This window comes from Rhinolophus hipposideros, assembly GCF_964194185.1.
Source record: "Rhinolophus hipposideros genome assembly, chromosome: 2".
NCBI classification, from domain to species: Eukaryota; Metazoa; Chordata; class Mammalia; order Chiroptera; family Rhinolophidae; genus Rhinolophus; species Rhinolophus hipposideros.
In genome coordinates this window covers 61057825-61071870 of record NC_138048.1, presented here as the reverse complement: position 1 = coordinate 61071870, position 14046 = coordinate 61057825, and the positions used below count along the sequence as shown (strand labels likewise).

At 48.1% G+C, this 14046-nt stretch overlaps 1 protein-coding gene across 1 annotated transcript; it reads right to left on the bottom strand.

Moving 5' to 3' along the window:
- Positions 1-1106: 1106 nt before the first annotated feature.
- TMEM41A (transmembrane protein 41A) lies at positions 1107-10026 on the bottom strand. Its single transcript, XM_081070966.1, has 5 exons — positions 9795-10026; positions 8120-8273; positions 5882-6043; positions 5359-5497; positions 1107-3651 (listed from the first exon to the last, which is right to left on the bottom strand). The coding sequence occupies exons 1-5, from the start codon at positions 9911-9913 to the stop codon at positions 3431-3433; spliced, it is 795 nt and encodes a 264-aa protein (XP_080927092.1). The 5' UTR covers positions 9914-10026; the 3' UTR covers positions 1107-3430.
- Between the last annotated feature and the right edge of the window lie 4020 nt (positions 10027-14046).

The following is a 14046-nucleotide window of genomic DNA, read 5'->3' as shown; positions in this document are numbered from 1 at the left end:
CCCGCTCCCCACATAAGAACGCAGGACGTGGTGAGGCCAAAAAGGAACACCCAGGGAGCTATAGGTAGGGAAGTCATACCACTACGGTCTCACTGGAAGCTGGGTTTACACGACGTGCAACCTGCTGTCCGCTTTGCTGCCAACCAACCAACTCTCCTCGACTCTCCTTACTCTCCTTCAGTCTCCTCCTTCACTCTCCTCGGCTCCCCTCCGTAGCCGCGGCAGTTATATCAGTGGCCAATGGCTCACTGGTTACAACTGACAGCCAACTAGCCACAGCTGATGGCCATCCAATCACAGTTGATGGCCATTTACTACCTGAGCCAGCACCTTTCTATGTGAGGCCGAGAGCCTGGAAACTGCTTTCTGGCGCTCTGTCCCCACACCCTCCATAGTCAAAATGTTACGTCCCAGTTACTTGCTTCTTCCTTAGACTGTAAGACTAATGTACCAAAACAATGTAACATTCTTTTTAAGATCCTGACTTGTACTGTCAGTATGAATGTAGAGCCTTTCCAAGCAGCAAGCTTTTTCTTCTTTGCTGATCTCATAGAATAACCTAGTATACTCACCACCAATGTTACCAACCTCGCAGACAAGCACAGAAGAGTCACATTAGTCTGCTTGTTTGAATGTTACAGCCAATACTGCCAGCACCTATTCAAACTGGAATGAACTAGGCTGTGAGGTAGAAGCCCCTTGTGAAACCTGGAACACTTCTCAGGGACAGGTGGCAGGATAGGGGAGCTCTGAGAAACAGGGTTACCCCAAAAGAACTGGGTTAAGGCATTTGGTAACTGTCCCCTTACCAGAGCATGGCAGGACTTCACATAGAGCCAAGCGCCCGAGCATATGGCAAAGCCACAGTAAGGAAACATCTGGCAGAATCACAAGCCTACTCTCCAGAGCCACTTCATACCACTCAGGGGAATGCTGGCTCCCGGCCCCAGGCTGCTGCCCAGTGACCAAGCAAGCAGGGTCCTCCAGAGGTTGCAGGCCGGATGGAATCTAGCCACATTCTGAAGCTATCAGGAAGACATCCCTTACTGACCATGTCACCAGGGTAGCTCTCCATTTCCAAAATGACCAGTTCTCAGACTCCATAAGTGGTTCTGTTTCAATTCTTTATTGCAATAATTGAAGTTCCTTATCAATTTGGAGCAAATTAACTCCTTTTTTATGGTAAAGTCTCAAAATGAACTCCCTCATCTGTCTCCCTTGTGGTCTCCTCTGCTCCGTGTTGGTTCCTTACGCCAGCTCCCTTTGTATTGAACAATTGTACAGCCATGGGAACAAGAGCGACTATCAAAGCAAACAAATGCATAGAATTAAACAAAAAGTGCACTTCACTGTTTTCTGATCCTGTCTTTTCCTAAAAGTACTGTGCCATTACAAATCTCAACATTTGCCAGAACTTTAGGGAAAGAAAGACTTTACATGACTGAATTTCCAGCAGCCAAGAAAAACAGGTGATGGAGAAAGATGGTTTCTGTAGCTCTTTCCTTAGACACATCCACAGAAGGAAGAGAGTCATCATTTTCTTTCGTTATAGTCTCTTCTTGATTATTCTGTCATAATCTGGACAGGCACTCTGCTTCTTCCCTATGGCTTTCCTGCTGCCCATCTTATAGCTATTTACGTTACAGTGGGGTTACCCCCACTGTAAAGTGAGCATAACGAGGGAAAAGGTAAAAATGAAAATCTGGCTTCCAAAAAACAATATTGGTAAGACACCTGAGAGTGGAGAGCTAAAACACCATTTTTGGATTGTCTGATTTTCAGCCAATCCTGGTTCCCATTGGCAAGGGGAATTGAAAGTTAGAAACATGTACAAACACATACCACACAGAACATTTATATCCATTTATTTGGGAAATGACCTTGCCTTTAAACTCACAGTTGATAAGGCACACTGTTGCAAACCATGGGTGAGGAGGGTGAGAGACAATCTAAGGAGCCTGTAAGGGCAAAGGGTCCACACTTGCCACAGTGTGGGCAGCTTCCCTGCCACCCTCCTTACCCTCTACTCCGAACACCAAGAGTCAAGGATTTCAAAGTTCAGTTAGCCTCCTCCTCAACCCCACTCTTATTATCAAGCTTCCTTTAAAGCAACACATCTTTTAAAATGAAGTCCCTGTTGTGTTTTTTGGATCATACGATGTCCAAAAAACAATGCTTTGAAATGCATTCTTCCCAAGAATGAGTATTCCCAAGAATTCATGTAGAACACATGGCCTAAATTAAAGTTTTGGCAAGACTGTTGACCAAACCAAATCAAAACCCTGCAGATCACACCCAAGGGCGATAGTTCTGGTAGGAAATGATGAGTTACTCCTGTAGAGCTGGTCAGTTAAGGTTCCAAGGTCCTTCTGTCCTTGGAAGCATTACGCCAAGTCTGCGCTAATTCAGTATTGCAGCTGTAGGAAGCAATGGCAGCTAGATAACTGAAATCCAATACAACAAAATAACCCAAGACTGTTTTTGGATTAAAACATAAAATACAATCATTCCTGTTATTCTCAGCAAATGACAAATTTAAAAACATTCAGAGGGTACACTGGCTCATATCTGAGCACACTGAATCCATTCTCTTAGCAGGAGGATGGAGAAGGGATTTCACACAGAAAGGAGATTAAAAAATGTACTGATGGTCATTTGGTTCAGGTGATTCAAGGGCCCTGTCCTGTCCAGATGGATAAAAATTTCTCCATACTATACAGAGTTTGCTCCATTCATATCTAATAGGCTGTAGTCAGCTTGATTGTCAGGACATGCAACCAAGAGGAAATGTGACGTGATAACATCAGTGTGTCTGAACACAATGAGCGTCACAGAAATCAGTGCGCGTTTGAGCTGTCTATGGAAGTTCTAAGCAGTTTGTCCATTTTTCCCTTGACTTACGGAAGAGGTAGCTCATCAGCAAAAAGGTACAGAAGAAACACTCCTCAAGAGAGTAACAAGATGAAGCGTGATGTCAGTGACGTGGGTACACGTCATCACGTCACACGTCATCACATAACTAATACGCCACGGACTGAACAGGAGAACACCTGTCACCACAGCCCATCTCTTTGCAAGAGGCACAGTGGACAAGGACCAGTCAGCATCCTCTCCAGAGGCAGCTCAGGTCTTGGCAAGAGGCAAATATAACAGATTATCCTGAGTTCCTCGTTATTCAATAAAATATAAACAGGATTTTTCCAAGAGGTCATCCATTTCATAGAGTGTCCTGCTAAACCAAGGCTGATTTGAGAACCTGATATCATTCACCTTTTAGAGCACAGTGTCCTTTATGACAAGACACTGCACACAGATGAAGTGTCCAAATCACCTGTTGCGGGTAATTGAAAAACAATGAGGGGCTGTAGAGGACCACATCCATTATACAAATAAGCAAGAGTCCAGGAACACAGCAACCAAAAAATCCGCATCACGTGTGCTTTCTACTATTTAGATGATTGGCGTTGCTTGTTCCATTCAAATGCAGGTCTTTCTGACTAAATTTTTTGATGAGGGTTCCAGGAACTAAGGCCACCAGAGCTATGGCCAACAGCTTAAAGACAGTTCCCCAGGAGAAAAGAGCATCCAGAGAGGTCAGCGTTGACAGGATGGAGCCTGTCTGCACACAGATGAAGTTGTAGGGGATTAAACCTGGAAGAAGAACAGGGGAAGAGCCTGTTACAGGGAGGCAGGAAAAGGAAGGACAACAATTTTTCAGAAACATCACCAGGAATTCACAACAGTAACCCCAGGTCTGTTTTTTTCCCCAACTCCTAACCCCTAAACATATTACCCCTCTCCCTTCTTCTTTCCTACTTTTTCCTCTTCTTTCTTCACTTCCCACATATACCTGCCTTGTTCAACAAAAGAACTTGAGGTGGTTTACAAAAATTCATACACTACGATAAGATAAAAACAAATTTTTTTAACAGGAAAAACAAAATGAGTGAAGAATAAAATCAGGGAATATCGTTAGGACAAAAATGCATAAGGTTAACAAAATTGCATTTACTAGAGGCGGGTCCCAAGGACCCAAGTAAAGAGAAGTACCAGTATTGTAGATTTTTAGCTTATTTGCAGAACATAAAAACAAACAAGTTTCTTAGAAGTACTACTTCTCATGTTCTATATTGTTTCTAAGACGTCATCCAATTCAGTGGATCCCAGAAGCCTGAGTGGTGGCTAGACAGGCTGGTGGCTTAATACCCTGGTGCAGTTGACAAAAACTCCCCCTCAGGCACCACCCTAGAGATTCTAGTTCCCTGGGTCTGGTAAAGCACCAGGAGCCTGCATTTTTAAAGCCTCTCCCCTCCCCACCCCGAGATTATGACTGGTTTGGGACCCCCCGAGAACCCACTCCTCTTCTATAGATGATGTCTCAAGATCTTAGACCACTCAAGGTCACGTAGCTTGTCAGAGGGAGACCTGGAACCCTGATCTCCAGAGTGTCCAAGCTTGGTGTCACCTAGGTTAAAACAGGCTGTTAACCACGGCACTAAGGCACTTTGCCTGAAACATGATATGATCAGAATTGGCTGTGGTAGATTTTGCCTCGGTTTAAGAGCTCAATTTCTCTCAAGAACCCCGTATTAATAGCAGCTGCTCAACTACAGATTGTTATGTTTGACCCAGAAGCCCTGAGTATTCTTTCCCTCCATGCTCTAAAGGTTTAAAAGGGGCAATCCTCGCCTTAGGCTTAAAGAGGATGGTTTGCTTCCAGCGTGGAGAAAATAACAGTCACTGATTTTACAGGATGTTAGTACTTTACCATTTTGGGAAAGGTCATCCAAGGCCCATACTCTGACAAACACTGTTCTAGTTGCAGCCCCCCGTGTGGCCAGGTGGCCCATTGAGGGTAAGTGACTGGCTGAAGGTCTCACAATTGTCAAAAGGCAAGAAGGAACTTCACTAGTACCAGCTCTTCCTAAGGCAGGTCTTAATCAGAAAGGGGCCGAAGACAGAAGGGAAGTCCTTTGCTCCGTTCCTGCCTTCCGTTTGCCCCCCACACCCTCACTCCAACCCTGCTTTTCCTGCTAGCATTTACTGAGCACCGACTATGGGCCGAGTCATGGGCTTTACAGATTACTCGTCATCCCAGTGCCTCGCACCGGCTTGGCCCACAACAGGCACTAACCACAGCTGGAGAAGGAACAATCTTATTTTTTCTAAAAGTATTATTACAGGGTTTCTGGTTCAAGCCTGAGTAGATTTGAAATCCGAATTTTCGGTAATAAGCCTTGAAGATGCTCTTCAGGAGCCTGTGCTCTCGGAGGCAGGCACCTGCCGTGTGGCTGCTAAGCCAGGGCGGTCCCCCAGCAGGACAGCCCTGAGGACTCAATGACTCCACCAGCTTCTTACCAATAAGAACAGAGAAGAAGAACTGCGCCATGGGGATGTTCAGAATCGGGGCCGAGAGGTTCAAGAACCAGTTTGGCGTCATGGGGAAAAGTCTCAAAAACAGTAAGAAAAAAAACAAGCTGTTTCTGTTCTCCTCCACCTAGAGCCAAAAAAGACAAGGCCATTAAGAAGCAGTCTCCAGGTATTGAAACTCTGTTGGGGCCAGGCACTGTTCTAGAAACTGTACATGTGCTGTTTCTGAATCTTCCCACGACCCTCCAGGGTAGAGACCATTTTCCTCATTTTTAAAACAGAGGGACCTAAGGCTCAGAGAAGTCAAAAACTTGCCCAAAGTCACAGAGCCAGTAATAATGGAGCTGGGATTTGATCCCAGGTCTGTGCCTCTTGGCGACATCAAAAGAACCCCTAGCACCTCTGGAAGCACAGCAGAGGAGGCGTGTGGGAAATGCCTGCCCCTCACTCCCCTCGGGGCCACGAGGTGACTCTCTGGGGACCAGCACTCAGATGTGTCTCTTGCCCTTACCTTCCTCTGCAGCGGGGCCACTTTATCCGGAAAGTAGGAGACCACCAGTTGTTTGCCAAACATACTGGAGAGCAGATAGCAGCATGTGGCACCCACTGAGGTCAACACACAGCACAGCAGAAGCCCCAGCCACGGTCCAAACAAAGCACCGGCTAAAACGTTCTGCAAAGAAAACAAATCCTCAGCCTCAGGAACATCTGGCAGCAACCAGTTACCCTGTCCTGGAGCCCAAGAGTCATAGGTTCTCTCCACCCTTCCGGCCAAAACCCAACTCTCATTTTAAAGAAGTGAATGAAAAGTGATGAAAGAGCTGAGACCTACAACCCAGGCTTTGGTCTCTTCACCTTTAAAACAGGGATGAGGATTAAAACCTCAGAGGGTAGAAGAGAATTACATGGGAAAATAGGTGTACACGGCACCCAGCCTGCCATGTAGGCTGTGGGAGCTCCTGCAAACACTGGTGGTCCGAGAAGGCAGAAATGGAATTTGCAAGTTATTGTTACCATTTCAAATGAACACAAACCATGAATTTTCCCTCAGTAAGACCACACAAGTTATATAAAACATCTTGTTTCTTTGCTTTCTGCTGGAATTTCATCTATGTGATGTGCTAATACTGGGGATTCCACATTGACTAGAGCTCTCGTTGACATTCAAAAAAAAATCTTAGATGAACAAAAATGGAAAAGTGAGCCAGTACTTCCTAAATGTAGTTTGGCTGGTAGACATCACCCTGCCAAACATGGGATCCAACAGAGAAAGTAAAAGGGGACCCTGGAAGTGAGAAGGTGAGGATCGGCTGAACACCTACTATGTGCTAAGTACTGACTACACATCTTGCTCTCCTTACCCCGTTCTACGGCCGAGAGATTAAGTATCGTGGCCAAGATTGCACAGGGCAGAGATGGGATTCACCCCCAGGTGACAGCTGGCTCTCTGCTGTGAAGAGGGATCAGCTCAAGAGGGAAGGCAGGGACAGGGCAACCCCTGACTGTACAGGGTACAGCCAGCCCCTGACCTCAAGCACCATGCACTTCCCATCTCCCTTGGCATGGACACACATGCTTTCCTTCCAGTTTCCAACAAAGAAACTGCTTACAGATCCGGCCTGAGCCTGACAGAGAAAAGATGCTGGGCCAGGAGAGAGAAGCAGGACAGGAGGAAGCTTTCGGGGTTTCCTACCCCATCACTCAATCATTTAACAAGTGCTAAGGGCCACAGTCTGCCAGGCCATTATCATGCCAGCTGCTCTACACCACTGTTTCATTTAGTCCTCCCATGTGACAACCCTAGGGGGTTAATAGGAGTGCCCCCATTTTAGAGATGAGGAAACAGGGTTGGAGAAGTTAAATGACTTGCCCATGATTACATAGCTGGGATCCAAACCCACCTCATCTTAACAGATACATACATTTACATGAACCAGCTTAAGATGCCACTGGGAGGAGAGCACAGATTATTCTATATAACCTGAGATGGCAACTCATGAGAAGCGTCCAATGGCCAGAGCACAGGCTCAGATCCAACACTGTGGCTCCAGAGGGGCCGCCTGGAAAATCGAAATGACTTGTCCTCTCCACACCTGGGAAACTTCTCAATACTCTAAGGCCTAATAGCACAACAAACGACTTGCATTTCTTCATCAAACACTTATGAAAGCACGTCCCCGTGCCAGGCAAAGGAATACGAAGGCTGAGAATAAGGAACAGGCCCTGCCCTCAGGGAACTCACAGGCTGATGAAGAAAGCAGATTTAAAAAATAAAAATCAAAAACAGTACCAAAATGCAGAATATTACAGGAGCTCTGAAGAGGAAAACTTGACCTAGCCTGGGGTACGTGTGTCTCTCTCAAGGACAGCGCTCCATAGCTCTCAATGCCTTAGAAACAAAGGCGGCATAACTGATAGGAAAGGCAGACTCTGGAGCTGGGTGGACACGGGTTCAGACTCCAGCCCTACCTACTCCTCGCCTTGTACCTTGGACAGTTACCTAACTTCTCACCACTTGTTTCCTCATCTGTGAAATGTAGTTAACAATGCCCACATTATAAGGCTGTTGGGAAAATTAAATAAGGTCATGAAGGTAAAGCAATTAGGACAGTGCCTGCCATAGGGGAGGCTGTCAACGAGAGGTAGCCACAGTAGCCTGTCCTCCGGACTGGGTGATTTACAGCTTAAGGGCCCCTCTACAAAGACAGAAGGTAGCTTCCTGACAAGCACAGGAGGGCAGGGCACTGACCAGGAAGCTGGAGCCAGGGATGGCAAAGCACTGTTTGTAGAGGTAGGCACTGCAGAAGAGCAGGAACACATAGGCCTGGTGCTCCTTCCGGTAATCTCGAAGGACCTCAGAGAGCTCCCGCAGCTCGGCCAGGTCAGAGGGGAACCATAGTGACCTGGGGATTGGGAAAAGCAGATGGAAACATGAGTCCAGGTCAACGTAGTACCCACGAAAGTCATTTGTGGCACTGTCTTTCCAAAGCAGATTTATAAATGTGCCCATCATCTGTTCCACTGGGAACACGCACATAATGCGAGTCCCGGATGACAGGTGACCTGATAAAACACAGCAGAGCAGACAGAAGAGCCCTGCTTTGGAAGTAAGAGACCCGGGTTAGCACCTGAACTCTGCTATTATACAGCTGCGTGCTCGTGGGCTAGTCCCGGGGCATCAGTGATGTTACCTGAAAAATGAGGGTGGGTGTTGGGAATCACTAAGTCCCCTTTTAGCTCTCAGGTTTTAGGATCTATTCTTCAGAGGCAAATGGATTAATTTTCAGGGAAGTACTAAACATCCCCAATTGCCTTCCTTTCAAGGAACCCCCCTCCCCCACAAGCTGTAGGCCAAGGACAATTCAAACTTCACATTGTACCTGAGTTACTAGGTAAAACGACTGTTTTATCAGACACTAACAAGCCGATTAAAGATCCTCTGGGAAAGTCTACGTGTCCCACACCACAAACATAATTTTCTTGATAATACGTCAGGCTTGAAGCCAACCCTCTGAAAGAGCCTGCTTTCTTTCCGTCCTGTGCTTCATCCGGTCCTCCACGCACTCTGACTCCTGTACCAGGGTTACAGCGTCAAGGCTGTTTTGCCTCTGCCATCTGAACAACCCTCGAATCCATCAATGACCGATTATGAGCAAAACCCAGTTCTCATCCGAACGTTTCTCTTAGCATATCTGACGCCCACAGCAAAGCCTCCTCAGCTAAAGCAAGAGAATGCAGCAACTGCAAACCCCTGTCCTAACATTCACGTACCAGTGACAACCGTGAGAACGCAATGCTGTGCCAGGCACTCCCATGTGCAATGTGCGGCACTCACGACGAACCAGCCCGGTACGTATTGCTGACACCGCCGCCTGCCTCAGCCCGTCGGTGAGCAGAAGAGGAAAGGCAGAAAGCCAGGAAGAGGGGCGGGTCCCATAGTTAATTCGTGAATAATTTAAAGTTGCTCCTGCAACGTTTCTCCTGGAGACGGACCGCCTGACAGTCCCAAGGATACACCTACGTGAGATGGGATGGGGAGCTGGGCGGAGGACAGCCGTGAGGCGAGGGCTGCGGTCCACACGGGGTGCGGCTCTGCGGCCGACGCGGGTTGGGGCCGCGCTGGGAAGGCGACGGGACGGCGAACGGCCAGGCGAAGCCCCGCCGACCCCGCGTGGGCCTCCGCAAACAGCTCCCCCCAGGCCCCTCCCGCGGGGCGGCAGCGCAGGCCCCCCCGGCCGACCCCGGCCCCTGCCCGAGGCTGTGTAGACGCGGCCAGGGGACCAGCCCCCGAGGTCCAGCCTAGAGCCGAGTCCCAAATCCCGGTCCCGACGCTCCCGATCCGGGAACCCGAGTCTCCGATTCCAGACCCCACGCTCGAACGTGGCTCCCTCCCTCTGACCCGAACCCCGGTCCCCACCGCGGACCTGCCTCCCGTCTCCTCGGGGGAGCCCAGTGTCGGTCCGCGGGGCAGTCGCGTCGACAGCAAGTACAGGGCGAAGGTGCAGCCAGCGAAGACCAGGAGCAGGCCGAGCAGAGGGCGCATCGCGGCGCCCGCAGCAGGACTCGTGGGACCACGGAAGAGCCTGGAGCCAGCGCCGGGGACCGCGGGGCGCGGGGACCCAGCCAGCGGAACGCGTTCGCGGACGGACCGAGGCGGGGCCTGCGCCAGGCCCGCCCCCCGATCCACGCCCCGCCCCCGGCCCAGGCCCCGCCCCGGCCCGACTCCGCCGGCCGTGCCCCTGGGCCGAGATACCAGCCGAAACCAGTCTTCCACCCCTCTTGGCGTGTGTCCTCCTTCCATCTAGCTTTCTCTACGTTTATCTGCTTCTTTCTCCACTTATTTGCAGGCTCTCTGCCAGGCGCGGGGAGATCCAGAGGCGAATCACGAGCCCTGCCCACAACGAGCTTGCAGTCTAGTGGTCAACACAGTCTTGTCCCCACCCCGCTGTAACACAAAGAAAATGCAGCCAGTGTAGAATCAGGGGCTCCATTCCATGACGGTGAGACAGTCACGTGACCACGGAAATTATCTTTTATTGGTGCCTACTGTAATATGCCCGATATCGCTCATCCTCACAACAACCTGCAGGGTTAGTTTTTTTTCTTTATTTAGCAGAGGAAAACTGAGTCTCCAAAAGATTGACATCCTTCAAAAGAGCCGGGATTAGAATCCAAGTCAACCTGGGTCCAACATGAGTCCTACGCTGCATGGATTCATAGAGGAGGTGGAGTTTGAGTTTACCTTAAAGGATGAGCAAGGTTTCTACAAGACAAAGAAGGGAGAGGGTGAGGTGGGGGTCCAAGTAAGGCACCAGAGTCCAGCAAAGTAAGGTGTATGAGAAATGAGTGAGAAGTTGGGGACAAACTGGAAAGCACTTAAAGGCAGGCTAAGGAGTTGGATTTTTCAATATTGTACGTGGTGAGACACCAGCAGAGCTGGTTAAGCAAAAGAATGATTTAGTTCCCATTTTAGGATGTTTGCTCTGGCACATGATTAGAATACACTCTGAGTTGATAGTTGCAACTATCCTGGTGAGAAGGGATGTAGGCCTGAGCCAGGATAATAGCAGTGGGAATGAAGGGAGGAAGATGGACTGACTGGTAGGACATGATTGATCAAATGGAGAAGAGACAGTGAGGACTCCAAAATGTTCTCCAAAATGTTCAAGCCTGACCAACAGAGAGAAAGCATCCTTCTCATATCATTCAAAGTACTTCTTGGGCCAAATAGGGGGCACCTGTCAAAATTCAAAGTGTACAAGGTCCTAGCAATTCCACGTATGGGTATGCCCATAGGTAGACAAATATGTATGTTAAGGGTATTCTCTCAGCTTTGTTTTAATAGTAAGAGATTGGGAACAACCGTAGGCCCATCAGTTGGGGACTAGCGAGGTTCATTATGGTATATTCACAAATAGAACACTAAGTAGCTTCCTAAAAGGTGGTGACTCTATATATTCTGATACAGTGCAATGGCCAGATAGATGACTAGGATAAAAATCAAACAAGTTACAGTGTTAGAATAGACACTGACTCATTTGTAAGAAAAAAAAAAGGTACACTTTATCTTTCCAAAATACTGAAGTATTTATGAATGAAATGATTTAATGTCTGGGATTTGCACCAAAATAATAAAATGATAGTTTGTGGGGAGGGATATAAATAAAACAAATTATCCATTGAATTGATAATTCTAAACTGGATGATGGGCACGTGGAGGTGGATTTTATACCATTTTCTCTATTTCTGTATGTTTGGAATTTTTCATTTTAAAAAATGGAGGGAAGTGGTCTCAGCCCTCCATTCTCTTTCTCTGCCTTCAAACCTTCCATTCCCACTGAACATGCACCATATCAGTGCATGGCTCTAACGACACTCTTCCCTGCATCTGGCAATCTTCTCTGCCTGGAAAATTCCTACTCTTTCATCAACACCCAGAGCAATTGTCACTTCCTCTAGGAAGCCTTCTCAAGCTCCCATAGTTGGAAAGGTTGTTCCTTCTCTGTGCTTGGGGCTCCCTGTGAAGCATCTCTATTCCTATTATGGCAAATACTATGCCCAGGTGTCATTATTCATCTCCCCAGTAGAAATGAACATTTCCATAAATGATGCAATGTTTCATCTGTCTTTTGTCTGTTCCAACTCTTAGCCCTGTGCTTGGCTTACAATTGGCACTTAATAAATATTTGTTCAATGAAAGGTCAGGTTTAGTGAAGAAATGACTAGTTGGTTTGGTACATGTTGATTTTGAAACGTCAAAGGAATACAGGAGGAAAGGGAATGAGAAACTAATGTTATTGAGCCCGTGCCAGGAGTGTGCTGGAGCAAGGAACAGGGTAGTGAACGAGAAGGCAAAGCTCCTAGTCTCAAGGACTTTATTTTCCCTTTGGTTAGGGGACAGCATGGAATGAGAAATAATATAGAACATGATAAGTGCCATGGAGGAAAGAAACATGGCAAAGCTTATTGCACTCCAGAGAAGCAAGTACCACGATTCCACTTATAGATGGGTAGATAAGCAGGTGTTCAGATGAAGTCACTTTGCTAAGTCCACAGCTGTGAGTGCTGAACAGGACTCAAGCCCTTGTCTGTCCCTCCTGAGCCCATGCTCTTTCCTCTGCCCTGTACTGCCTCTCAACAAGCAGGGGAACAGTAATATTTGGAGCTCATCTGTCTAAAGGAGAGAGTTGAAATGAAGGGAGGGGGGACGGTCTTCTAAGGAGACCACAAGGGGGGAAGTAACAGCAGCTGACATTGAGTACATAGTACATTCCAGACCCCTCAGTAAGCGTTTTACACACACGAATGTATTTATTTCACATAATAACCAATTCTCCTTGCCTTCATGAAGCGGGGACTCTTAACAGCTCCCACTTTACAGTCCAGGAAATGGAACCTTAGGAAGAGTTAAGTCAACAGAAGTCACACAACAGCAAACACCAGAATCTAGTCTCTTACCCTCCACTATCTTTGTGAGAGGAAAGACTAAAATCAAAAATCAGCTTAGGAAACAGTGGAACCACTGAAAGAGAACCAAATGGCTCATTCAAGGACGTTGGATGAGAAATGGAGTCTGAGAGCCTAAGAAAGACTGTTAGAAAAGAACCAGTCCTCAGTGTCAGAGCCCATGGAAAAATCAGCAGGGAGACCTGAAGGCTGTGGGATTCAGCCACCACAAGGTGATAAGGGACCTCTGACAGAGTTTTAGGAGGTGCAAACTGCATTTCCCATAGGCTCACTACCCAAGCTTCTACTCGCTGTCCCGGACTTTCCCCCTTCGACTACTGTTCTGACTCCTCCTGCTCAACTTGTTTGCCTGGGTAAGAAGCCCTGGACTGTGCTCCGCACTCCCAACCCACCTCCACTCTAATTTCAGTCTCACCAATTCTCCTGGCCCCCAAGCCAGCACGTGCAGAGCCAACTCTAACCAGCCAGTGCTCTGCCTGGAGGCTGCACCAGCCTCCATCAGGGCCATTCATTTACAACACATGCCCAGGCAGCCTGACAAAGGACAGCTGCAAGCCCCACCAGCGACACATGCTGGACCAGGAAGCAGGTGAGTGCCAATGGCTCAGGGAAGTGGGAGGGAAGAAAAGGCAAGAGGTTCCAGTGAGAGTGAATTAGCCAGGCATTCACCATGGCCCTTTGTCAATGGCAGTCTGCCTCCTTCTCTGGCTTCATCAGTTCTGCATAGAGCAATTGAAATGAGTAGCTTTGAAGACCTACTTGCTTCCCCACCCCACTCCACTTAACTAATTGGAACAGGATGGACACCTTCCCCAAGAGGAGGATCCCAGGGCTTGTTCTCCTCCCTGGACTTTGGAATTGGGCCACCTAATGAGTGAGTAGCTGGGGACCCAGTGGTCCCAAAGACCCCAATGGTCGATAGCTGCCCTGTGGAGAGAGCCAAGCTGAGTCAGAGAGACTCATTGCCGAGCACTAGGGTTAATAAAAGCCCAGCAACTCTTGCTGCTGAAGGCTCAGCACTGTCCCCATTCCTGTCCTTACTGAGTTTGGCTCTGAGGGTTTGGCTCTTCCTGGATTTCTACAAGTAATCTCTTTAATACAATCTGGGTGAGAACGAGTGGGTTTCTGTTGCTGGCATCCGGTTTCGTTGGCTAGGATAGGGTTTCACAGGACTGAGAGCGTGGGGCAGGGGCCCATAGGTGGGAGGTC